Source organism: Dermacentor silvarum, chromosome 1 (genome assembly GCF_013339745.2).
Source record: "Dermacentor silvarum isolate Dsil-2018 chromosome 1, BIME_Dsil_1.4, whole genome shotgun sequence".
NCBI lineage: Eukaryota > Metazoa > Arthropoda > Arachnida > Ixodida > Ixodidae > Dermacentor > Dermacentor silvarum.
In genome coordinates, this window is record NC_051154.1 from 291,666,836 (window position 1) to 291,693,866 (window position 27,031).

Genomic DNA, 27,031 nt, shown 5'->3' on the forward strand with positions numbered 1-27,031 from the left:
CAAGCGGACCCGGAGCTGAGGGCTCGCGTAGCTCGCGCTTGAACCGAGCATCGGCGCCACCAACCGCAGGTAGAGAACGCTTCCGGCGTTTTGCCACCGCTTCCCGCGCTCTCGCCGCCTCTGGGTCCGCTTGCCGGCGTCGCGCTTGAACCGAGCATCGGCGCCACCATCAGGTAGAGAACGCTTCTAGCGTTTTGCCGCCGCTTCCCGCGCTCTCGCCGCCTCTGGGTCCGCTTGCCGGCGTCGGGGTATTCACGGTTAACCGAATGATCCCCTGGTGCTTCGCCCACTCATCATCATTCACTTCGTTGATATGCGGTGATTTTTTTGGCTGACCACGTTTCAGAAAACATTGTGACCGCAGAAGCGTTGCAAAAGGTAATGGCACAAACGGCTGTTTGTAAGTTCTGGCTGTGTTAAACGCTTGCGATTACTGGGCCTGTTCTAAACTGCTTGGTCCTGTTGCCGCCTTCCATGTCTGCTATGCATAGCTCCAGTTCCTAGAATAATTAAAATAGCGCCATTGCCCCTACTTCGCCTTTTTCCTGTAGGCAATTATAATGACGATTCCTAAAGACATTCCCTTTAAATTTGGGTCGTAAGTCTCCCAGCCTGTGTGAATTATACAGATGTTGCCATATCATAATTTAGAACTCTGCCTATCGATGCGTCGTACAACTGTACTTACCTATACTCCATCTGACAAGCTGTTATCAGCACTGTGGAAGCTACACGAATTCTTAGCCAATAGGAAGGCCGAATGCTCCTCTAGATGTGCTCATCCGCACCGCGTCGTCTGCTCAGCGTCTGCTTGCCATCCATTAAGATGCTCCATGGTTGGTGGATGATTGACGCAAAAAAATGTTTTGACGCCGTAACCGTAAGCTGGGTGTGCATGCATGCGGCAGGAGGACTTCGCTTTACCAGTACGCTTTCCCTGTAAGTTACCTTGCAGACTCCTTAGCAAGTATTAAGGACGAACGCCCTCATAAAGGTTCACCTGCGGCACAGCGTCTGCTCGACGTCTATACTTGGCGTTTGCTCGCTACCGTCATCCATTACTATGATAGAGCGTGGTAGTAAATTAATGATGCAGTGAATTAGTGAACAATTATAGCGTTCCGCATCATCAAGGCATTACCAATGCTAATGCTGTGGCGCTATCTGCTAACTAGAAATCAAACCTGTTTGACGGTTAGGTGGCGTGTCTGTAGTAGCAGCGTGAAAACAAACAGCCAGTCTCAATAATGACGACAAAACATACCTAATGTTTTGACCTCAGCTTGAGATAAGACTTAGTGATGACAGATTTTGCCCCTTATTTCTTGCTGACATGGCGGAGAGTCAATAAAAACCGCGAATTCGGATCGAAGCGGGTGGTTGGCGCTGTATGGGCGCTGGCATGTTTGTATAAGTGATCACGGTTAGGGTGGCTATTACGGTCACCGGCGATTCTCCGTATACGACGTGCATGAGAAAAGGCCATGACATGTCGCGTATGACGATACCGTATCATGTAGCGAGCAAAAATAACACACTAGCGTAGCCAATAATCGGCCAGTTACTCCCGCTGCTCAAGGATATGGCCTATTTATGCCTCGTACCTTCGGCAGTGCTGACAACAGCTCGTGAGATGGAGTATAGTAACGGGCGGGCTGATCGCATCCGCTCAAAAGTGCCGATAATCTCACTCAAGGTCACGATTATTACACTGTGACCACATTGATGAGTCACTGACAGCATCCTAATCGAAAAGAAAAAAAAATGTCGCGGTTTCACCCGAAGGGCGAAGTATCAATGGTGATAGCAGATTAGTAGATAGCTATACTATACGGAGTAAGGATACTAGTTTTATCAGCTGTATAAACTTGGACATGTAGCAGCACCAGCAACGCGCAGAACTGTTGTCGAGCCGTCGGCGTTTTTCCCGCGTTCGCACCGAACGCGCGCGGCGTTGGTGACTTGCCGGTGCCTCTGGCGGCGGCTCAGAGGTTTTCTGTGAGAACAGAACGGGACACTCGCCGAGCAGCATCGTACGTCTTTACCACCTTCTCGCCTCGCAACGTTTTTATATAAATACGCATTTGGTGCCGCAGGTAAACGTCGCCTCCCCTCCCCCCACGGCATTTTGCGCGATGGAAGAAGTCGCGTTTGCTCTACGCCTTGCGTTCGCTCCCCGTCATTTTGACGCATTCGGCGCGCGGCGACGATTTGACCGCCGTGTTGGACTTTTTACGGAACCTCACGGCGACAACGACGCCGACGGCAAAAATCCGCTTGGAGTGTCCATATAATTGCTATCGCAATAAAACGGGACTTCAGCTGTCAGCTGCTGTGTGAGCCCACAACATAGTGGCAGCAAGCAGCTGAGCAAGAGTGCTCGAGCGGTGATAGAAACAAGGTTAAAGAGAAGCGGGGGAGTGCGGCCTGGCGGAGCGTCTGGCTCAGCTAGCAAGCTGCCACCGGGTGAAAAGCGAGTGCAAGCGACGCTGCCGACGCTGCCCCATTGGCTTTCCCCTGGTATGTACGAAGTTGGGATTTCTAAATATTCGGAGCTCGCCGCAAGAACTTTTCAAAAATAAGGGTTCACGAATGCTTGGGTTAACACCACTGCTGGAAAAAATTTCGACTTGACCGATATTTCTAGATATCAGAGCGCGAGATAATGAGGATTACGTACTCGATATTAGTGATGAGCGTTCCTGTGTCCACTTTCTCATGGCTGACAACTGGATATATCTGTTTGTTTTAGCGAAGTTGGTCTGCAATTGTCACGGCTCTCAATTTGTCATCTGCAATGTGGTTCTCACCCGGTCCGTGTTGTACCCGACGTTTTGACGTACACGTTCCGAATTACGTTCCAAGTTACAAGTGTGGGAGATATAGTTTAAACGTTCAAAACTTGAAGACATCTTTTTTGTGCAGAAAGAAAAAAAAACAGTATGCAATGAACATACTGCTTGCATTGAAATATTCCCCGGTATTTATCGACTTCAACTACAGCGGCATCTCATAAAATGGCAGGAAAGTCCTTCCAAAATCGGAATTTTTATAACGCTTTACCACAGTGCCGTTGCTCTGCTGACCTGCGATCCCTGCCGCGGCACCAAATTTCGACGCCGTTGGAGTGCAATCTTCCTGGTGCACGATGCATTGGGCGCGTGTTAAAAGAACGTGGGAAAAATTTAGGTGGGAAAAATTTATCCGGAGTACCCGGCTAAGGCGAGACTCTTCATAAGATTGCGATTTTGGCACCTATAACTCGAAAATTTAATTTAAATGAATTATCACGTTCGCGCGGAATGTTTAGTGATAAACCTGGCCACGTCAGCTCGAGTGAATCGAGATCGTTGCCGACCGTTCACAATCGTTGATAATTTCAGCAAGAATTCGCATGTTTCAACCTGTATGTTTGTTAACTTGTGGCTGGGGGGATAACTTCAGGTCACTTTGTTGCTGTTTTTGTTTTGTGTGTTTACCTCTTTCTTGCACCCAAGCAGCTGGCCGGCTTCCTCCAATACCGACATGTTTCCACACTTCGCTTCACCCGTTAGATATCAAGTGTTTTATTTAATAAACAGAGATAACGTATTTTTACGCGTTAAGGTTGACTGCCTTTTCTAAGGCTAAAAGTTATGATGATTTTCCCAAGAAATATTGTTTGCTGCTCTACATATGTCACAGAAAGGACGCGTTTAAGCAACTTCTTTGCAGCTTCGAAGGAACCAAAAAATTAATTTTGAAAGATCACGACGTGAAAGATGCGCGCGAATACACGCAAAGTGCCACGAGCAGCCAGTCGCGCGGCAATTTTACTTGTGCTCCGGGGCTACTTTCACTATTGGAAAAACCTTTATGCAGCACTTATTGAGCAATAGAAAGCTATATCGGGAGTTTTTCATGTTGCTCTACAATGTTCTCATTTACACTTTTCATGTAAGTATAATAATTGAGAAGTTAAATAAGACTAACTATATAATTAGGCGAAATGTAAAAAAATTTCTGAGTATCTCCAAGCGACGGCAAACGACATTACCTAGGTTCTGTCCAGCTACTTAGCATTCGCATATTTTTAAAGTTTGGCCAAACTTAAGTGAAACACCCTGTATGTTCACTAGCTAATTGGTCTGTTTTGGGAAAAGAATTGAGGGGAGGGAATGAAACCATCCCTCATTGTGCGATCCAACGATTTCCTTGTCTGACCCTCTACAATATCCCGATCTCTGTGTAATGACCCAGGAAACTCTGCTATCCAATATCTGGCCCGTACTTTAGTCGTAAGACACCGGATTATAAATGAAAAAGTTGGGTCATCTCGTTCTGTGTCTGGGATGCTTTATTCCCCAGCTTCCTTCGCAGCATCAAAGGTGTTTTAGAGTAAGACCCCAGGAGACATGGGAGAGCAGGTTGCTACACCAAGCTCAGAACGGAGTAGAGGAAAAAGTAGGCTGATAATGATAATGATGATGATGATATATATACCTGCAGCTAGAAAATCTGTTTTAAAGAAACATTGGGAGATAAGCAAATATAGAAATAGTCACATTCTGAGAAAGCAAACATGAAATGAGAAAGAACGTCACTCGTATTATATTGGGACAAGCTTCATGTCTTTTACCAGTAAGTAATAGCGAAACCATAATTTTTTTCTTTAACTCTCTCAGCAATTTGGCCATTATGGACGCCTTTCGTGCTGTATATTTTATTATTTATTACAGTTAACACGAGTTAAGTCGTAGGCTCGGTTAGAGCACCGAGTTAAATTTTATGCGTAAGTGTGAAATGACCCATTGAGCGAAATGCCGATCCACTAACGTGAGTCCTAGGGACGTGCGAAGCATGCAGTGATATACCGCTAATGGGCTCATGCTGCGTTAATCAATTTCGCATAACCCCGTAAACGCGGCCTCCCCATTACGACGACAGAAGAGAAGTGAAATTCTACGCTGGAATGATGAGCGGCAACGCAGCCAGCTCCGGAAGACGACGACGAACGCGGGACGCTCGGCACGCGCTCGGCGAGTGCTGAGCGCGAACACGAGCCACTTGCTTACCGTAACGACGACGACGACAACGACAGGAGACGCCGACAGCCCCAGCGCATAACGTGCCTCCCACCTAAAAGAAGAACGAGACGGAAGCCACGCGCTCGCGCGCTGACCCGCCAGGCTCACGTGGCATAGAAAAATCTTGCTCGCGCTTTAGAACGCTAGCCAACCTGTGCGGGCCCACTACGCAGCATCGCGGAAAGAAACGGCATCGGCCAAGTACCAGCCATGGGCATCGATGAAGCCGGAGACATCGCAGTTAACCGTCTGCTTCACGGCTGCGCATCCACTTTCTCGGAAGTAACCAGCCACCAAGACGCGTTCCTCAATGTTACTCGGCACAAGTCCAGAGGGGGCCAAAGACTACGTGTCCTACCGGTCCGGCAACTTGGCCATAGAACTAGGGCGACGAACGCGCCTCCGACAGCTGCGTAGGAGATCGGAGTAGTCTGTTCCCGAAGGCCGAGTGCGGCCTGCTCGTTATGGTAGGCGTCAGGGACACCCTGTCTCATGCAACACCATGCAAACACCAAGCACCGTCCAAGGAGTCCGCCACAAGATGGTCGTATCGAGGGGTACCGGGCGCTCGCTGATGATACACAGGTATTTGATTTCATTCTTCTATGTATAAAGAGGGAGGCGTGGGGGGATTTTACCGTGCCGAATCTCAGTTGAATTGACTTCTTGAGCTTTTCGTGCCTGAACAACGATTTGATTACGAGGCACGCCGTAGGGGGTGCTACTAATTTTTTTGACCACCAGGGGATCATTAACGTGCCCCTAATGCATGGGACACCGCCGTTCTTGTATTCCGTCCGGGGTTTGATCCCACGACCTGGAGCTTACCAATGAAACACCACAGTCGCTAAGGCAACGAGGCGGGCAACTGAGTACAAAGGCCGAAATAATTTAACTTCAAAAAGGAACCTTACGGCTTGTTTCGTTTGGTGAAGAAAAAAATAGCCTTTAAATTGTTTGTACAGAGTCCAACGAAGGAGGAATAGCTGTAGCAATACCAATCAACAGCCATGGGGAGTTTTATTCTGCCGGGCTTGCGTAGTAACACGGTTAATATGGGCGAGCTTTCGCACATTGCATCATAATAAACTTCTACTTGAATATATATGTATTGTTCAACAAAATACCGTTTTGACTTTTGATGATGATAGTGATTTTCTCTTATTAAACAAAGAAAGAGAAATGCGTCCATAACCATACACATTGCACAGTTGTATTCATGTTCCGCCGTAGCGCGGTGTTCAATACTTACATGATTGTTATGCCAATTCGTGATCTCCTCTTAAATCAATATCTCCCATTCTTAGTCGCTGCGCTCATCTGGTCTTAAGAAGCCTCTCATACTATGCATGCATGATTATTTCAAATCATGCTTTAAAAATTTAGTTCAAGTTAACTTGCTGTTTCTTTTTTCTTGTTTTGTTGTAAGTATTCTTGTCTTCAATTTATATCGTTTATATATTATATTTATGTACTCACCTGCAATCTCCCCTATGTAATGCCCACTAGGGCCTTAAGGCTATTGAAATAAATAAATAAATAAATAAATAAATAAATAAATAAATAAATAAATAAAAATAATATTCGCAGGATGTATACGCAACTTCTGCGCATGTTGTGCTTTTGCCACGCCTAAATTCTTTTAACGTTAACCTTGATGTGCCTCTTCTCGTTGACGCTTTGCCGCTGCTTGAGTGATGTGCCTCGCCAACTTCACGACGATATGCAGCTGGTTCATGCTACCCACATTTATTTGCTTGGAGGAATCCATGCTGTGGCTCTGCTGAAATCCCCATTTTCTAAGAGGATAATTAGACCTCGGTAGATTTATAATGAGATATAATTTCGCTTTATATCTAATGGACCGAATTGCTTGCTGCAGATAAATGATAACGTTACAACCTCCCCACTGACTTGTAGGGGATTCTTGATTAGACTAAACCATGTTAAATTGCAGAAAATACCTTCGAAGTGAAAGTGCGAAATAAAACTGATAGCAAAACTCTGTAAATTGTAGCTATTTTGACACCTAAAGGTGGCAGAATTGATATCTTGTGCACCACTCTGGTAAGCACCACTAATTTGTGTGTTTGCTATTGCAAGATTATCGCAAATATTTGAACAGTTTGTCATAAGCTACAAATTCACAGAGCAATGTTATCCGTTTTGGATACATGCCCTAATAGAAGCACTTTATTTATTTACGCTCAGGGCCGAAGCATTCCAGAGGGCAGTGGGTAGAGAGAAAGCGTAGTGCACTATATTGTTACAAAGCATGGTAAGCGATACTTTATTGTACAATGTTAGCTAAGGTAGGTTTACATAATGTGTTATCATAAATGGAAACACTGTCGGAAGGAAAGCGATTCCAATGCACGCAGAAGCGAGATCTCGGATTGCAAGTATACGCCTCATTTCAACATTAGGGCTCCATAGATTGGTAGAATTCAGCTATGTGCCGTAAAAGTAGCAAATTTCGTCACTTGATCATGATGTCCCAAGGCAGAGCAGGTAGTTATGATTGAGCGCTTCGAGTGAACTTGTGCGAATTCGGCAATCTCTCGTATCAGCACTACTTTGGCGGAAGGAAGATAAAGGCCGCCAAAAATGGAATTATTTTTGTCCTTTTCCAAAAAGAAAAGCCTAGAGAAGGAGAGAAGAACGCGATATGCGACAAATAGAACCCGTCCGCAAATTGGGAGGCTTGTATCTTCTACGCTTGAATATAGCGCAAAAAATATCTCTGCGTCTCTTCGTGCCTTGTATTGTTAAGCATTCATTCCACAGCTGAAGTCTCATGACAGCCAGACCACACGAGTTAGTTCAAAGGCAGTGCTTCCGGAAGGATTCCAATCTATGCTTTAGAGTTATTGCATTTATATACCTTCATGTACGAGCCGAGGTAACAGAAAAATGTTTACCGAACTTTGTACAGTGCACAGGAAAATATTGGTATGATTTCTAATACTGGCGCAATTGGTGCTCCTTTGTGTATACGATACCGCTGGTTTCTGCTGCCATATAAATGGCGTAGCAATAAAAGACAAACGAACGATTAAAAAAGGCAGGCTTTGAGACTATTCTTCGCATACTCGAAACCTTTTCCGACACCGCACGTACTGAGTCTCATAGAAAACAGGGGGAATCTAAAAATGAATTCCAGGTTCATGAAATAACGCCAGAATTGAACATACAACCAAGATGCTGGAAATTGTAGTACCGGAAAGTAGCACAAGTAAGCACATTGTATACGATACAGTGATCACAGTGCATGGGGGACGTATTGTGCTAGAAGCATTTTATTTTTTGTACCTTTCTTTATTACCTGGGTTGAAATCATGCCTGAATGACCAAAACATATGAAAGAAGTCCTAACATATATTACCCAATCGTGAGCACTTTACGCTCACGCTATAAGATCAAGTTTGAAACAGAATGGTAAGTAGCAATTTCTGGTGTGCAGAAAATAATTTTTTGATCATCTACAAACCTTTTCAGTGTCATTAGGATAAATTAGGTTAGATATTGCTACACGGAAGATGGTTCTGAAGAACGAACATTACGACGTATATTCCGGATATTTCTTAGCAAATATGCGTGGTAAGAAAGCACAAGAATTGAACCCGACAACTGAGCAGCCATTATCTGTCTTTCATCATTTCCGAATGGAAGATAAAAGCGTCATTGTTATAATTCGGAAGGCGCAGTTTACTTATAATAAAGGCGAAAATGTTTCACCGGAAGAGCTGCAGCGTTCCGCTAAGCCTTGCTTGACGAATGTGCGTTTCTAAAGCAGTGGTAGTTATTATCACGTGTTGTCAACCCAGTTCGGAGGAGCCGAGCGCGCCTGGAGCAGAAGCTGCCGCAAGCATGATTCGCCAATTCGTCGAGTGTGACGCAGTGGCTTCTTCACACATCCACCCGCGTGACACGCTGCCATGTTTGTTGACGATGCTGAACTACACCAAGGCTGAGTGCAACAGTGACACAGACAACGCGGCAACTGCCTTTCGAGGCTACACGCGAGGTAAAACTAGTTGCTTTCCAGCAAAAATACTGAACGCCTGCAGCAGACTCATTCAATAACCTTACTGCTTCACCGACTGTTTCCAAAAGAGAATATAAATGCATTGACGCCAACCGGAGCCTTCGGTCACGATTAAATTAACCAAAAAATGAAATTAACCGGAGTTGAATTAACAGAAGTCTACTGTATAAAAGTTCTTTATATCGAGCTTTACCTCCATACAAACATTTTATTATATTGCGGTTCAAAATGCATGGTGTGATATGGACGACGTATAGGAAGTTATATACTTCGTTATATTGAGAAATATTATTATATTAAAGTTTGTTATATGAAGGTTTAGCTGTATAATAAAGGTATTTGTATCTCACATGAAACTTCATTGTTATTATAACAACGTTCAGCTGCACATCGAACGGAATTTAAAAGAGCGTGGTCATGTTATCATTTCACGCTGCAGGGTAGAAATTGCGAGTAACATCAACCGTAACCGTGTGGTGTTGATCTGTGGCGAGACAAGATCTGGGACAACCACACAAGTTCTGCAGTTTTTCTTTGACAACTACATTCGTGGAGAGCAAGCTCTAGGTGCAATATCGTGGACACCCAGCCAAGAAGGATTGCAGCATTCTCCATGGAAAAGCGGGTGACTCTCGAGTGGGAAGAAGAGATTAGTTAATGTATTTAAGTGAACGTTCCTTCACCTCTTCCTTCTACTTTTCCACTGCTGCTTCTGCTGCAGCTGTCTTGCCCGTCAGGTCGGGTGGTGCATCAGAAGATGAAGCATTGCAGTAGCTGCAGTGCTTTGTACTTACATGCAACAGCCCAGAGGGGAGGTATAGTGTTAGAGAAGAGAAAGGTAGTTTGATGGAGCAGAGCATGGGGTATATGACCGACGCAATCATGAAATGAGTGGATAGCAACCTTGCTACTCTTCGGGCACAGTCCGCATACATAGGGGGAGGGCGGGAGAAGGAACAGGCGACCTCAGAAGGCAAGGAAACGCTAGTACTGCACACGACAGCGGTTGCGAACAAGCTGGATAAATCTAAGTTAAAGGTACATTACAAAGCGTCTAGGCAACACTAGACCACAGAAGAGACTACACATCAAATCAACACTTCTGACCGCCAATGCAGCTGTGCGGCTATATATGGCGTTTCTTGAGGTGGCGGCTTCGACCCCGACTGCGGCAGCATCATCACGACGGGGTCAAAATACAAGAACGCTGGTGTAATTACTTTTAGGTACACAATAAAGAACCCCGGGGGTCAAATTAACCTGGAGTCCATTACTACGGCATGCCTCATGATCTGATTATGGTTTTATCACGCACATCTACATAGTTCAAGTGAAGTTTTAACACTTCAGCCACGATACGATGACCACCATCGTGGCCGCGCTGCTTAGGCCATGCCGTAAGGCGAAATTTGCCTATAACCCACACCCCGACTTTACTGATAAATATGTTGAATGTTTGGTGTGGGTTATACTTGCAAAAATATGCGTTTCTTCATTCATGACAACATTAAATAACTGCAGACGTGGTACTGGCAAGCAAAAGTGTAGTACTAGAGAATTTTGTTGAGTAGGCAGTATAATTTTCCTGTAGATCATTTGCTGTGCAATAAACTGAAATATTGTTCTTCGTACCTTTGGTTGGTAAAAAATTCCATTAAGAACCAATAGTATTCGTATTCGACTGACACTTGGTTTATTATTTCCATTCTCTTCGAAATTGTAAGCTTGGTATTCGCACACTCCTAGTCGTAACCCATGATGCAGCATGGGAACATTGTAGTATGCAGTTTATTCCACCAGAGAGCATACGTACACAAGACGTTCATGGCTGCTGCTCTTTCGTACTCATTCATGCACCGTAATTTTACCAATACCCATTGGATCTTTCTCAGAACTCTATAGAATGAACTTCTCATCACCCATGCGACGGGCTTCGTCTAAATGCTTGTTTTTTGCATAATATTTTGGTTGTCTTTATAGTTACTAAAATAAGACGTACCTTTGTGGTTGCCACTTTTGTCGTCCTGCTTTTCTTCTAAAGGTAGTATACTAACTCTATAGAAGGAACAGCTAAGGATTGTGAGGAAAAGAAAATGAAATTATCCGCTCTAATGGCCAAGTCCTCCTTCGAAGGGGTTCGGTGGTCAAGCGGAGTGGTGTGTGGCATTTACCCTTCCGCCTGCCATGAAGCAACTCAAAATATGCTTATTCTGTTGTCAAAAAATTGAAAATACAATCGCTAATCGATTTTTCCACACGCCTGGTTTTTTGTACTTGCACGCTGAATCAGACTCTGTCAATTACCCCCGTAACCATGGCAAACGAAATATTGGATGGTGCACAATGTGCCATTCACTTAACACTGTTACCGCCACATAGCAAATTATGTCTCTGGCTGCCGCTTGCCATGCAAGGCGCACTGGTTAGAACTACTGACCTAGGCAGTTTGGTTGCGATGAAATGATGCCGTTGGCTGATGAAGTCGCTGGCGGCACATTGTGGGCAGCTCTCCGTCATGTATACAGACAGCGTTTAAGTTAGGTGATGGTTATGCACAAATAAATCTTTCCACTGCGGCTCGGCTTCATGCCAGGCCACTCACTCTAGTGTCTTGCACAGGTGGGATTGTCATGCCTCCAACTAATGTTGCAATTTCATATCAGCTGTTGTGCGCTTGTATGCAATTCATTATATTGATACAGTGAAACACTATTGCTTCATAAAACATTCTTTCAAGACTGTTTTTTTTGTAAACTCCGGAGCAAAAGGTTGATCACTGTATTCCCATTTTATGCATCACACACCCAGCTGTGGAGTTATGCAGGGCATTTTGCAGTAATTTTGGAAATTTTGACCTAATTTTGGAAGTGCAGTTGGTGTCCAATTCACATTGAAATGCTGAAGTTAATGTGTGTCACAAGATAATTTTCATTCCTGCAGCTGAGCGACACCGTCAGCTAGGAAGTCCGCCTCACGAAGCAGCTGCTAACTAACTGCTGACGTATATTCGCCTGTACAGTGGGCATCCTGCTGCCTCGAACTGCAAGGAGTGTCACACGTCATCGTTGGAAATGTACGTGAGTGCGAATTCTTTACCGACTTCCTTCTTGTGCTCCTTCGTGAGGTGCTCTCCATAAACCGTGTACGCACGGTGGGCCGTTCTTCATTCTTGTAGCTACATGCCTTCCAACCCTCCTCGAATGTTTCATAATGTCAATCTCGACACTGAATAAGTTGGGCCAGTGTCACTTTGTCCTCTAGTGACTCAAGTTTCAGTAGCACTTTTAGTAACTCCAGCATGCATTTTTAGTAACTTTGTCGTGAGCAAACACCTTTTGTGGCACACGTACAGTTCAACTCACTTATAATGATCCGAGACATAACAATCTATTGGTTAAAAGGACCACATTTCAGTGCACTTACCATTTTTCGTCTCTGCAATTTGAAACTGCCTCCAGATACCACTAATGTTTTTTTGTACTTCTTGTTTTTAAATAGATGTACTGTTACAACGAACGCTTCGAACCCATTTAGGGTAATAGAGGGCACACGCGTGTTAAATACCAAAGCACGTAAGGGCGACCAAACAGGGTGCACAGCTGCATGCGCCGCGCATCAGTGCAACCACAGTGATGATACGGCATCCGAGATGAGTGAGCGACCGCTGTAGGCATATTTCTGTAACCGCGAGGAAATTCACGCATGGTCACGCACTTTCAAGGCACGCCTCCACGGAGGAGGCGTAAAGCACAAACAGCATAGCGCGGCGTGTGCGCCAGTGCGATATCGAATGCCATGATGGCGTCACTCTTTTTTGTACAATTGCCCATGCAGCATCACGTGCGTCACGTCTGTTTCAACCACTGATCTCCACTATAGTGGAGGTCAGTGGTTTCAACGATTCAGAACGACCATCTGTCTTTCCACCACGGAAACAACGGGTGCTCAAGCAGTGCTGTCAACGCGACCCGAGACGGCGAGAACTCTGCACCACGCGCTGCTGCCACGCAAGGTCGCAAAGGATCAGGGTTTAATACACCTTTATTAGGACATCCCGGTTCCGCAGTGCTTAGTTTACGCATTGCCGATTGCTGATAACAGTACGCGGTAATCTAGCAATTTCCTCTGGACAACCTGTGCCTTATTATACAGCGTCAAATGCCCATAAACTCAGACACTTGACCCTGTTCCAGCCCCTCACTCGTGGCATTTCCTGTCAAGCGATAAGCTCAGACTGGGGGTGGTGCTGCTAAAGAGTCCACCCTAGCTCACCGCGAACCCATGCCCATTGCTACTCAGAGGCTGGATTTCTCACAAGGGTTAGTTGTGCAGCGGCTGAGCGCACTTTGCAAGCAAACTTTCGCAGGCAGCACGAAATGACCTCAAAATTTAACACAAGATGAAACACATTAGTTTAGATATAAATCAATGCTAAGAATCGTGATTTGTCCCGAACAGCCAGGAATATATTCCATTTGTTTCTAATACATAGTTCTCGAACCAAATACGAATATTAAACAAAAATCGACGAAAAATCAGTTGTACAGAATTCCGCAAGCTGGAGGAAGCTTCATGAAAGGAAAAATTGTAGCTTCATACTGCATATGGGTGGATGTAAATTTTTCCTTTCATATAAGCGATGATATTCGAAATTATGCAATATTCGCGCACTCCTGCTTTCAAGGCCACATTTTTTACCTTTTTGTAACTGTTGTTTACATCTGTGGTAATTCCTTGTTTCGTGATGCATTGGTCAACATTTATACTAGAGTGCCGTTTCACTGTGATTTTTTACCTCTTGTTCTTTTTCCTTTATTCCACCATATGTATTCCTGTTGAAGTGTTGTGTATTTCAACATTTGCTCCAGACTTCTGATTTTGCCATAAGACAATATCACGTTATGTTATCTCGAAAGGGACTGAAGGTCGTCTTAATAGCCATTGAATCTTTCTCAGAAATATATAGAATTGACTGTATTCATCACCCATACGTACGGGTTAAGTCTAAATGCTTGTTTTTTGCATTATATTTTGATAATCTTTATGGTTACTAAAATAGGGGGCACCTTTGTGGCTGCCACTTTTTTCGCCCTGCTTTTCTTCTAGAGGTTGCATACTAACTCTATAGAAGGAACAGCTAAGGATTGTGAGGAAAAGAAAGTGAAATTATCCGCTCTAATGGCTGAGTCCTCCTTCGAAGGGGTTTGGAGGTCAACCGGAGTGGTGTGTGGCATTTACCCTTCCGCCTGCCATGGAGCAACTCAAAATATGCTTATTCTGTTAAAAAATTGCAAATACAATCGCCAATCGATTTTTCTACACGCCTGGTTTTTTGTACTTGCACGCTGAATCAGACTGTCAATTACCCTTGTAACCAATGCATTCGAAATATTGGATGGTGCACAATGTGCTGTTCACTTAACAATGTTACCGCCACATAACAAATTACGTCTCTGTGTCATATGTAAGATACTGCCTGCGGCGCAAAAAAGAAGAGCACGTGAAGCACGGTGCTCGGAACGGCACGAGCTCTCGAGGCGCGTGAGACTCTCGAGGCGCGTGAGACGAGGCGTAATCGGGGGATGAATGGCGCTGTCCGTGGATTATCGACGTGGCTCCAGGCCAGGAAGGTCGCAGCACCAGCTCCGCTCTGGCGACAGGAGACTTGGGGGGGTCTGGCTGAGTCCGTGACGTTGGCCGTCCAAGGTGTGGCCGTCGACCTCGGCAAGTTTGAGCGAGGCTCCTGGACTGGCTGCAGCCTCTCACGGCAGGACTGGGCACCCCAGAGAGGATCCCTCTTCCGCGGCAGACCGGCATGTTCGATTCTCCGCGGGACGCCACGTCGGCACTCATGAAGAAGTTGCGACGCATCCCGACGCTAGGCCTATCCAGGTGGGCCTAAGCAACGCCGAGCGCCGTCACTGAAGAATTACTGACGAGCTCATCACCGACGAAGTACCGACAAGCTGACCACCGATAAAAGAGACGACGCGACGATGGCAAGGCGACTACAGCATCAACGAGAGCACCAACTGCTGGGGAAAAAGAGCTGACAAGCCGGAACACACGTTCAACGACGAGTGCAGCGAGGTGACTCTTTGTAGCGTTTCAGGTATAGTTTCAGGCGTGCGTCTCAGCGATAATACAGGGTTGCCTGGCTTTGAAGGATTACACGCTACATACATGCGTAGGCGGAAATTAGAACTTGTTTAGTGTATTGAGCCTTAAGTTGTTCTTGTATTTGTTCGATATGCTTTACTATGCTTGATTTTTAGTTTGAGGTTTTTGGTTGTGAGGTTTGCGTGTGATTAAAAATCTGTTTGCTGTGTCGCCATCCTAGCCACCCTAGTCGGGCGCGCTTCTTACCTCACCGTGCATTGAAGAACAAGTCGCCTAATTGTAGAGGACTCGTAAATGGTTCATCTAGGCTTCTTATCAATGGATGCAGTGTAACTGTATTAATACATCGAGCTTCTTTAAGTTCACTGGGGCTGCATGCGCCGGGAGAACAGCTCTCCGCCATCAAATGCATTTTGAGGAATGAAAATAAATATTTATTGCTCGTATGCACTTACAATGGTTGCCATACTTTCAGGCGAAAACTTGCGGGCAGAGTAGCTCACAAATGTCTTATTCACAATTACAATCTGAAGTGTTTCCTTGGCGACTTGTGTACATAGGCCGAAGGCTTGTCGTTTTCTTCAGTCAGTTGGTTTGACTGATTTACAAGTATTCTCAGAAACTTCTCGGTAATTAGATTTGCGGATTGTATCGCATGACTGTCGTCAACACCTTCAGGGCAACTCAAGATGGGAGCGCGTTGTAAATAGGGCTGCACTGCTCTTTCGAGTACTTCTAGTACATTCCTGCGTGGCAAGTGTTCGGAGGCTTTATCGAAAAAAAAAACGCTACTTATTTATATTGATTTTATAAATACTGCAATCACCATGCGGTGATTTTAGCAGGGTGGTACAAGCATAACGAACACATTGGTATGTACAGAAAATGCACACGTTAATAAAGAAAACTGTTAATTATTTGAATAAATACAAAGCGTACAGGTTGGGCACACGCAACGTTACTCTAAAGAAGTAAAACACTGTCACTGCAAACATGGCACAAACAAAATAATGTCACTGTAGACATGCATGATAAAAAAGAAGTTCATGTTGGTGCAGAGACGACGTTATTTTTTTAGCTGGTTCCAGTCCACTACTGTGCGCGGAAAAAAAGAATACTTAAAAGAATTGCTGCGTGAGAAAAAGGAGTTATAGTGAAATTATGTATTTGCCGAGTAGCGCATCCGGAGGAGAAGGCTACGAGTTTTGTTATGTCCATCTCATAATTCCCCTTTATTAGTTGATGCTATCTTGTCCAAATATCTTGTCCAAAAGCGCTAGAAACTCGGGCTAGAAACTCATTGCTTGGGAACTGGTGAAAAGAAACACCGGCTGTTTTCCCGGAACGGGACTTGTAATACGGAAGACAGCAATACACCATCACACAGCAGTTATATACCGATGTGCAATGAACGGCGCCAAGTCTTGGCTGTGGCCACGCGTACTAAAGGCTGTACGACGGTCTTCAGGATGGATGGATTAAGAACTTTATTAGTGTCCTTTTGGGCGCGGAGCCCACAAATTACTTCATACTGAACGACACTGACAGAGCACCGAACAAAATGCGCGGGAAAACGATCGTGCGAGCGCGAAGGCAAGCGCATGTACGCGGAGCATGATGATGATGATGATGATTTATTGGCATCCCCTTCGAAACGGGGCGGCGACAAATAGTCACCTAGCCTGCTCGATTTAATCAAGTATACTATACATGTTCTTTATCTAGCATTTTTGTATACCTCTCATTATTATTTTTCTTTTTCAAAAATTTACCTTGTGTATCCATCTTTTCCCTGCTTTTTTTCCACCAGTACTCCAATCGTCTCTTGCTGATCTCTACGGCTGATCTGTTTATGTTTCCCTCTACTTTGAAACCAAGCGCTTCTGGGAGTTACCTACGGTTCTCGCTGGGTGGATCCCGTCGCATTCCATCAGGATGTGCTGAGTGGTTTCTGGATCTTTACTACAGCATGCACATGTCTCATCTAGTTTCGAATATTTGTTCCGATATGTTTTCGTCCTTAGGCAACGGGCTCGAGCCTCAAATAGCAAGGCACTGCCCTTTGTGTTATCGTACAGATTTTCCCTTCTAATTTATTTCTTCTCATTCTTGTAAATCTCCATTGTCCTTTTTGTTTCCATTCTTTGCATCCAATTCACGGTCTCTATTTCTCTCACTTTCTTTCTGATGACTCCTGGTTGTCTATTTGCAGTTTCGATTATCCTGTACTTGGTTGCCAACTTCCTTGACCTCTTCCTCCATTCTGTGTCTACGCTTTTCATGTAGAGATACTTGTGCACTTTAGCCGCCCATTTAATTTCATCCAGGTTCCAGAGCCTTTCTCAAAACTAATTTTGCTCTGTGCTTCTTTAACTTCAAAAGAGGCCCAACCCATGTCACCCTGCACTGCCTCATTTGTGGTATTACCGTGGGCTCCCAAAGCCAACCGGCCTACTGATCTTTGGTTCTTTAAGCCTATAATGGCATTTGCGAATGTTAGTGCTGGCACCATTACTCCTTTCCAGATTCCACGCACCACCTCATACTTATTGTGGCCCCACAGTGCTCTGTGTTTCATTATTGCTGCATTCCGCTTCTCCTTTATTTTCAGATTATCTTGATGGTTGTTTGAGTAATTCTTTCCTTCGTTTATGTGTACGCCGAGGTACTTATATTGCTTCACTATGGGTATTACTTGCTGTTGAATTGACACCACGAAGTTACTCTTGTGTTCATTAAAGATCATAATTCCTGATTTCTCTGTGCTAAACTTAAGGCCTAGATTTGTCGCTGCATTCCCACAGATATTCGCAAGTATCTGTAAATCTTTTTTATTGTCCGCTAGGAGCACAGTGTCGTCTGCGTACATAAGTCCGGGCACCTTCTGTTGCACCATTTGTCCATTACGCATGTAGGGTAAATCAAAACCTAATTCGCTGTTTTCCAGTCGTCTTTCTATACCCTTGACGTAAAGCGTGAACAACAATGGTGACAGAGGGCATCTTTGCGTCAATCCTTGGTGAATTCCCACCATTTCATTTCCTTTTCTACCTTCCCATACCACTTGTACTTGGTTGTCTCTATATATCTCCCTCAGCAGCTCCACTAAATCGTCATCTATGCCTTCGTATTGAAGAATATCCACAATTCCCTGTCTACGTTGTCATAAGCTCCTTTAATATCTAGAAATGCTATCCATAAAGGTCTTTTCTGAGCTACTGAAATCTCTATGCACTGAGTTAGTACAAACATATTGTCTTCTAAGCGTCTGCCTGGCCTGAACCCATTCTGTAGTTCCCCCAATACATCGTTTTTCTCCACCCACTTCGACAGTTCTAATTTTATGGCTTGTATTGCCATTCTATATATCACCGACGTTACTGTAACTGGCCTTTACGAGCTCGTCTTATCCTTATCTCCTTTGCCTTTGTAGATGAGATTCATCTTGCTTTCACGCCATCCAACGGGAATTTTCTTTGTTTTAATCACTTGCTCTATGGCATTAGCAGTGCCTTGCTTTTTGGACCGAGGTTTTTGATTAGCTGTATTGTGATTTCATCGGGTCCTGCTGCCGTGTTGTAAGGGACATTTTCTGCTGCCTTTTTCCAATAAAAGCTTTCTATGCTAAATTTTGATCTCTGGCCTCTCTGCTGTTGCTGGATCTGTTCTCTGAACTACGCTTTTTCTCGTGCCGAAGTTATCCCTAATAACGTCTGTGATGTACCGCATCGCATCATCTCCTTCGTAGATGTTACCGTCTTCATCCCTTATAGCCGTTTGCGAGTTTTTAGTTGGAGCTCCAAGTGCTTTTATATGGTTTCAGAATCTTTTTGGAGCGCTTTTGTCTCTTTTGTGAATGTTATGCACCCAACGTTCACTTGCGCATTTAATTTTCTTTTGCACGAGCTCACTCGCAACCCTTTTCTTTTCTCGGTATGTATTCCATCTAAGGAGCACCTCTTCTTCTTGTAATCCCAACTTTTTGGCTTCTCGATGAGCCCTAGATGCCTCTTTACGCTCTTCTATAGCTTGTTTTATGTCCTTGTTCCACCACTTACGTGGTTTCCTCTTGCGAATCCCAACAATTGTTTTGCCGTGTCCGCCTTATTTCATGCTGCATAACGTCCACCAGTTCCCTATATTCCCAGACTGCTGTAGGAAAATTATCAATTTTCTTCTCTATGTTGTTTGCGATCTCTGTTATTTGCTCCTCATTCATTTTTAAAAATTCTGAGACTATTGGTTCATGTTCTGCGCTAGTATCTCGCCAAAAATTTAATGCTAAACGTCTATGATCGCTTCCCAGGCTATTTTTTCCATTTTCGTCTATTATCATTTGGTCTAGTTGTTCGTAGACCATTTCTGAGACTAAGGCATAGTCGATACATGACTGCCTGTTTCCGCATGGCCACGTTACCTGTCCATGACACTTATTCTCCCTGTTAACTACTATAAGGTTCTGGTCATCACACAGATCCAGCACTAAGAGCCGTTGTAATCAGTATATCCGTCTAAATCGTCCATGTGTGCGTTCATATCTCCCACTAATATCACCTGGCCCGATTTACTGAACTCATTAATATCGCTTCTAATGCAATCAACCAATTCCTTATTTTTTTCTCTGCTATCACTACCTGTCCAAAGGTAAGCTACTCCGAGCCACGTCTTTTTACCTTGCTATGTGCCACTAATCCATAAATGCTCTTTACATGTCTCGTTTACCCTTTGCCACTGCAGGCCTCGCCTAATTAGTACGCCTACGGCTCCGCCTTTCCTTGACCTGGTCATTCTGTTGCACCCTTCCCATACAAAATTGTCAATAACAGGCGGCTGCTCCAAATCTCTTAGATGCGTTTCGGTCAAGGCGTACACGCTAATCGCTTCATCATTCAGCTGCGTTTGAATTTCCAGCCATTTTTCCTGCTTGCGACCACCCTGCATGTTAATGTAGCAATTTTACCTTCTCTATTCTTATCCTTTCTGCGTATTTTCCTGACTCCTGGTCGTCTAATTCTGCCCTTTACTGGTGTTTCGCTACGTTCAATACTTAATCCTGCTTCCTGATTGCCTGGGGCCCGCCTAAAAAAGCTACAGCTCGCGCTGCGAATCGACGTCCGACCGGTGTTGCTACCCTTTCGCTAAAATGTATCCCGTCAACCACAAAAGCGCCTTCGCGGCCTGCTCGGTTGATGTCAATGACCGTAAAATTCATTGCTTTAGCTAGAGTCCAAATTTCCCTGTTTACTGCAAGAATTGCCCTTTCAATTTCATAGCCCTACCTTTCAACCTCTGGCACCGTGCACACCGCGATTTGCACTTCCTTTGAAACATTCCACAGGTCGGTGACCCCTTTGGCTATTTGCTTTGTTATCCCTCCTCCTCGTCCGTGCAGTACATCAATCACTCCGCCCATTATCACCACTAGGTGTCTCTCCTCCATTGTGTCCCACATGCGTTCCTTGGCCTTCGCTATCACCTCTCTAATCGGCTTTCCCGGAAGCGCGCTAACCTGGACTCGTTCGCCTGCACCTACCCTCTCTGTTATCGCCGGTTCTACTCTAGGCATGTTGGAATCCCCAACAAAGACTACTCGACGTTTTCTTCCCTCTCACCGCCGAAAGCTGCCCCCGAGATCACAATGCCCTCCCCTCCTGTCTTATCCTTGCCCTTGCCTTTGTTCTCTTCCGTGGCTGCTTCAGTGGTATCCCCCTCGTGACTATCACTGACGGTTCCGGGTTCGGCTCTCTGCACTCGCATGGGAGCCAGCTCCATTCAATGGGTTCACCATTGCTTTGCTGAATGGTAGCCCTCAGCTGCATCTCTATGTTAACTAGCTTTTCTTCTACCCCCACCCTCTGTTTCTGCTCACTTTTAAGTTCCTTTTCAAGCTTTCCAACCTGCTTAGCTAGCTTATCTTTCTCTTGCTCGAGACGGTCTAGCCGCGACCCTAGCACACACATCCTACAGATAAAATCGGCACCATTCGCTTCGCGTGCAGACTTAAACCGCGTTTCTTCCAGCGCGTACGAACGCTCGCACTCAGAACAACGCACACGTGGGTTTCCCCGAGTACCAACCATCATCTCGTACTAACAAGGCGTGGATGTGACAAAAAGAAAAAAAAGAAAACAATTTGTGACCTACTTTTACCTAAGCGAGAGGACAAAGAAAGTGAAAAAGCATGAAAATAACTTATAAAGATTGCTTGGCTAGGCTAACCCTCCTACAAAAAACAAAACAAAGAGGAACTATAAAATAAGAAATCTTATTTCTTTGTAGCAGAGTCTAGAGTTACTGTATATGCTACCAAAGGTAGTTAGGGAGCATATACAGTAACTCTAGCAGGGTCAGGGTCGCAGCGCCCCTACCGCCGACGGGTGGCGAAACGTGCTGAGAAACTCGCCCATTGTTTCCCCGACGGGTGAGAAGGCCGCAAGAAGCGATCGCGAGCGCCAGTCGAGCCCGGCCGTGGTCCCTGCCGCGTGTTGTAACCAGGCGCCGTGCGAGAGCACTCGCCCACGACCTCCTCCATAAACTTCCGACCTGCTCACTGACGCCACCCCTACGGCGGCGCGCGGGCCTAAAAACGGTTGCGTAGAGATCGAAAGTGCCGCCAGGTGCCGCCTGAACTAACCCCCACAGCAGACGATGCGACGTAGCGCACATTGAGCGCACGGCGGTCCTGGCGCACTGCTGTGCACGTTATTCTGTTTGTTTTTCGTGTTTCTAACGCGTAGATGACGGATTCACGGAGTTTAACGTCTCAAAGTCTGGCCATGAGAAGGACCGTAGTAGAGGGCTCCGAAATAATGTTGACTACCTGACCCAGTTGCACGAGCGATTTTGCAGCGGGAACGCGTAGGTAACAACAAACAAACAAACAAAAATAAAATACAGCGCATGGCATGGAGAATGCAATCCTTATATTCATTTCCTTGCTTCATTTCGTGCAGCGCCGCCTCGTTGGCTGCTACCAACGTCCATTGACTAGTTGATACAACTAGCCCATGGGGTAATTCGTGCATGGACTAGTTGGTACATTGATATAGAAACCCGAGTTTCTGCAGCGCGAATAAACAGAACATATATATAAACGACGTACACGGTCATCCGCCTAAGTTGTTTACCTTTATGACCTATTAATTCCCGCTGCATAAGTTCGAGTTTCAAGATTACCTTTATCGTGCTGTCCACATGGGAAAATAAAAGCGAGCGGAAGGAACGCTCGTGCTTTACGCGTCGGGCCCTATAGTAATAGCGACCTTCTAAGGATGAAAGTGTGCAACATAACTGTCGGCGTACCGCTACGTTGCTACATCGACTATTCGCGCCTACAATATTTTTGAAATGATCCCTAACACGGTTATTTCTCACGGTTACGGCCACCGCTCGAGCTTCGCTGGCATTGCCACGATATCGCATCGGCACTGCTCCCGCGCATTCATCATTGCTTCTGCTGCATCGTCTTAAGAATATGCTTCAAATAAAAGCGTGAGGAGAGAAACTGAACTCAATTCAGCAGCTCTTGCGAGCACTATACTGATCCATGGGAATGTTGTGTATACGAACAGCCAAGCTTAAACGACTAATTTTGATACTCTACCCATGAAAACCTTGAGCAGAGAAACTTTTCCTTTTCATCTGATTTCCATTTTGAAAAGGACATGCATTTTGGCTTGCTGTCCGCCACATTATACCATCCTTTTTTTTTCACTAATTTTTAGATGTCACAGGGAAACTCGTTGAACGATATCCCAGTCGCGATTCTTGACCGCCGCCGGCTCGACTTGCAGAAAGGGACGCAACAGTACATCATTTCCGGGAAACGGTGTTACTGCTACCGTACCCTAATGTTGTTGACTGTGCAGTCGCTAAGTGACACACGATCAACTCCGAATGTCACAAAGGCAAGCGCCTGCCACACCAACCGAAGAAGCAGACCACGCGGAGCACATGCGGCCACAGGACTGATTGCGAAGCGATAGGGGTAAGTTGTGGCGCCACGGCATGCGGCGGCAGTTTGGCGAAATAAAAAAAAAAACAAGACAAGCAAAAGCAAATCTGGCGTCAGGGGGTGCGTCGGCATGAGCAGGTCGGAAGTTTATAGAGGAGGTCGTGCACTCGCCCAACTACCACCTGGTCGCGTGACACCATTAGCCAGGAGCAGCCGGCAGCACGCTGTCCACCGGCGGAGAGCTCGAGCTCCCGCCGGCGTCCCTGAAAAAAAAAAAAAAAAAAAAAAAACGCCGGCGTAGGTAGCGTTGCTGACGCAGCGCGGAAATTTGCAGCTCTCCAGCAAATTTTAAAGCGAAGCATTGTACCTCTACCAGCCAAGGGTTCTGTCGTGTCCGTCGTTGTAAGCAAAAAACGATCCCGACGAACCGCTAACAATTGCAGGTATGGCTTACTTGAATTCAGGCATTCAGCGTACAACTAAGCACTTGTTTTCGCAAGAAAAACCACAAAAACAACCTTCAAAGTGATGAGCCAACATGATGGATGATAAGGGCTGCGGGCAAACAACGGAAACAGGCTCGGCGCGGTCCGTAAGATTAGATTGCAGCTGTTGCAAAGCTTATGCAGCTGCTTGAAAGAGGGTTGACGTCATTCGAAACCCTTCCATCCTAGTAACTGCTTCGGTTCATTTTCTAGACTACCCCACTATGGGGTAGTCTAGTGGTGTATATCACACCGATCATAAAGCAAATTAAAAATTAAATTATGGGGTTTTACGTGCCAAAACCAGTTCTGATTATGAGGCACGCCGTAGTGGGGGACTCCGGAAATTTGGACCACCTGGGGTTCTTTAACGTGCACCTAAATCTAAGTACACGGGTGTTTTCGCATTTCGCCCCCATCGAAATGCGGCCGCCGTGGCCGGGATTCGATCCCGCGACCTCGTGCTCAGCAGTCCAACACCATAGCCACTGAGCAACCACGGCGGGTGATCATAAAGCAGTAGTGAACATTGTTGTGAAGTAAATAATAATAAAGGCCATGGTTAAAGTTGCGTTGTAGTGTGTGAAATATCAAGTGCGCCGCAGTCACCGTGAGGGTGGCGTAAAAAGCTTCGCTTTCCAACCACCTTCACAGGGTGGATTGGCGGGTAATTTTTTGTACTAAAACAAACTGACCAGCGACAAAAAGCCCCTAAGGTGACTCGCATGATCTCAGAACAGCGATAAGAAACCACTTGAGTGTCATCGTCTGCATATAGCAGCGGTGACCACGCGCAGTCGGAAAAGTGTCGTCTACTCGCGACAAGCCAGCTGCTCGGCTCCCGGGCGCCGCGCGCCGGCATGTTTACAAGGATCGCCCGCCAGGGGCGCTCGCCTACCTACTAGTGGGAAGAGAAAAATCCCAGGGTAGGGCAGCGAGTTCGCGGCTCATTTTCCTGGTATTGTCTTTATAGGAGGCGTTGACCCAAGTCACAACAGTCAAGTTCACCACCAAGAAAGAAGAAGGACAGAAGGCAGTTTTTTGAGAAGAAAACTCTTAAAAGGGGACCCATGTCATATGTAAGAGGCCGCCTGCGGCGCGAAAAAGAAGAGCACGTGAAGCACGGTGTTCGGAACGGCACGAGCTCTCGAGGCGCGTGAGACGAGGCATAATCGGGGGATGAACGGCGCTGTCCGTGGATTATCGACGTGGCTCCGGGCCAGGAAGGTCGCAGCGCCAGCTCCGCTCTGGCGACGGGAGACTTGGGGGTCTGGCTGAGTCCGTGACGTTGGCCGTCCAAGGTGTGGCCGTCGACCTCGGCGAGTTCGAGCGAGGCTCCTGGACTGGCTGCAGCCGCTCACGGCAGGACCGGGCACCCCAGAGAGGATCCCTCTTCCGCGGCAGACCGGCCCGTTCGATTCTCCGCGGGATGCCACTTCGGCACTCGTGAAGAAGTTGCGACGCATCCCGACGCTAGGCCTATCCAGGTGGGCCTAAGCAACGCCGAGCGCCGTCACTGAAGAATTACTGACGAGCTCATCACCGACGAAGTACCGACGAGCTGACCACCGATAAGAGACGACGCGACGACGGCAAGGCGACTACAGCATCAACGAGAGCGTCAACTGCTGTGGAAAAAGAGCCGACAAGCCGGAACACACATTCAACGACGGGTCCAGCAAGGTGACTCTTTGTAGCGTTTCAGGCGTGCATCTCAGCGATAATACAGGGTTGCCTGACTTTGAAGGATTAGACGCTACATACATGCGTAGGCGCAAATTAGAACTTGTTTAGTGTATTGAGCCTTAAGTTGTTCTTGTATTTGTTCGATATGCTTGATTTTTAGTTTGAGGTTTTTGGTTGTGAGGGTTTGCGTGTGATTAAAAATCTGCTTGCTGTGTCGCCATCCGTCTTCCTTCTCCATCTCTTTTACCACCTGCACACCCCCGAAATCGGTGGCAAAAAAAAATCACTCTGGCTGCCGCCAGCCATGCTAGGCGCACTGGTTAGAACTACTGACCTAGGCAGTTTGGTTGCGATGAAATGATGCCCTTGGCTGATGAAGTGGCTGGCGGCACATTGTGGGCAGCTCTCCATCATGTATACAGACAGCGTTTAAGTTAGGTGATGGTTATGCACAAATAAAACTTTCCACTGCGGCTCGGCTTCATGCCAGGCCACTCACTCTAGTGTCTTGCACAGGTGGGATTGTCATGCCTCTAACTAATGTTGCAATTTCATATCAGCTGTTGTGTGCTTGTATGCAATTCATTATATTGATACAGTGAAACACTATTGCTTCATAAAACACTCTTTCAAGACTTTTTTTTAAACTCCGCAGCAAAATCTTGATCACTGTATTCCCATTTTATGCATCACACACCCAGCTGTGGAGTTATGCAGGGCATTTTGCAGTAATTTTTGGTATTTTGGAAGCCCATTTGGTGTCCAATTCACAATGAAATGCTGAAGTCAATGTGTGTCACAAGATAATTTTCATTCCTGCAGCTGAGCAACACCGTCGGCTACCAAGTCCGTGTCACGAAACAGCTGCTAACGAACTGCTGACGTATATTCGCCTGTACAGTGGGCATCCTGATACGTCGAACTGCAAGGAGTGTCACACGTCATCGTTGGAAATGTACGTGAGTGCGAATTCTTTACCGACTTCCTTCTTGTGCTCCTTCGTGAGGTGCTCTCCATAAACCGTGTACGCACGGTAGGCTGTTCTTCATTCATGTAGCTACATCCCTTTGAACTCTCCCCGATTGTTTCATAATGTCAATCTTGACACTGAGTAAGTTGGACCAGAGTCACTTTATTCTCTAGTGACTATAGGTTCAAGAGCACTTTTAGTAACTCCAGCATGCATTTTTAGCAACTTTGTCCTGTGAAACATCTTTCGTGGCACACCTACAGTTCAACCCACTTATAATCATCCGAGACATAACAATGTATTGGTTAAAAGGACCACATTTCAGTGCACTTACCATTTTTCGTCTCTGCAATTTGAAACTGCCTCCAGATACCACTAATGTTTTTTTGTACTTCTTGTTTTGAATAGATGTACTGTTACAACGAACGCTTCGAACCCATTTAGGGTAATAGAGGGCACACGTGTTAAATACCAAAGCACGTAAGGGCGACCAAACAGGGTGCACAGCGGCATGCGCCGTGCATTAGTGCAACCACAGTGATGATACGGCATTCGAGATGAGTGAGCGACCGCTGTAGGCATATTTCTGTAACCGCGAGGAAATTCACGCATGGTCACGCACTTTCAAGGCACGCCTCCACGGAGAAGGCGTAAAGCACAAACAGCATAGCGCGGCGTGTGCGCCAGTGCGATATCGAATGC

The 27,031-nt window shown here is 45.8% G+C and overlaps 1 protein-coding gene across 2 annotated transcripts in view; it reads left to right on the forward strand.

Moving 5' to 3' along the window:
* Nucleotides 1–26,320, forward strand: part of LOC119452870 (uncharacterized) — a 42,084-nt gene extending 15,764 nt beyond the window's left edge. The window contains exons 2-4 of one of the 2 annotated variants that reach the window (XM_049660358.1): nt 8,894–9,093; nt 12,134–12,191; nt 26,182–26,320. In XM_049660358.1, coding sequence (XP_049516315.1) covers nt 8,894–9,093; nt 12,134–12,191; nt 26,182–26,185 — 262 coding nt within the window. In that variant the 3' untranslated portion in view covers nt 26,186–26,320. Of the gene's footprint in view, nt 1–8,893; nt 9,094–12,084; nt 12,192–26,181 lie in introns of those variants that run through there. The other variant, XR_005192149.2, reaches the window with a different exon arrangement.
* Nucleotides 26,321–27,031: the final 711 nt, after the last annotated feature.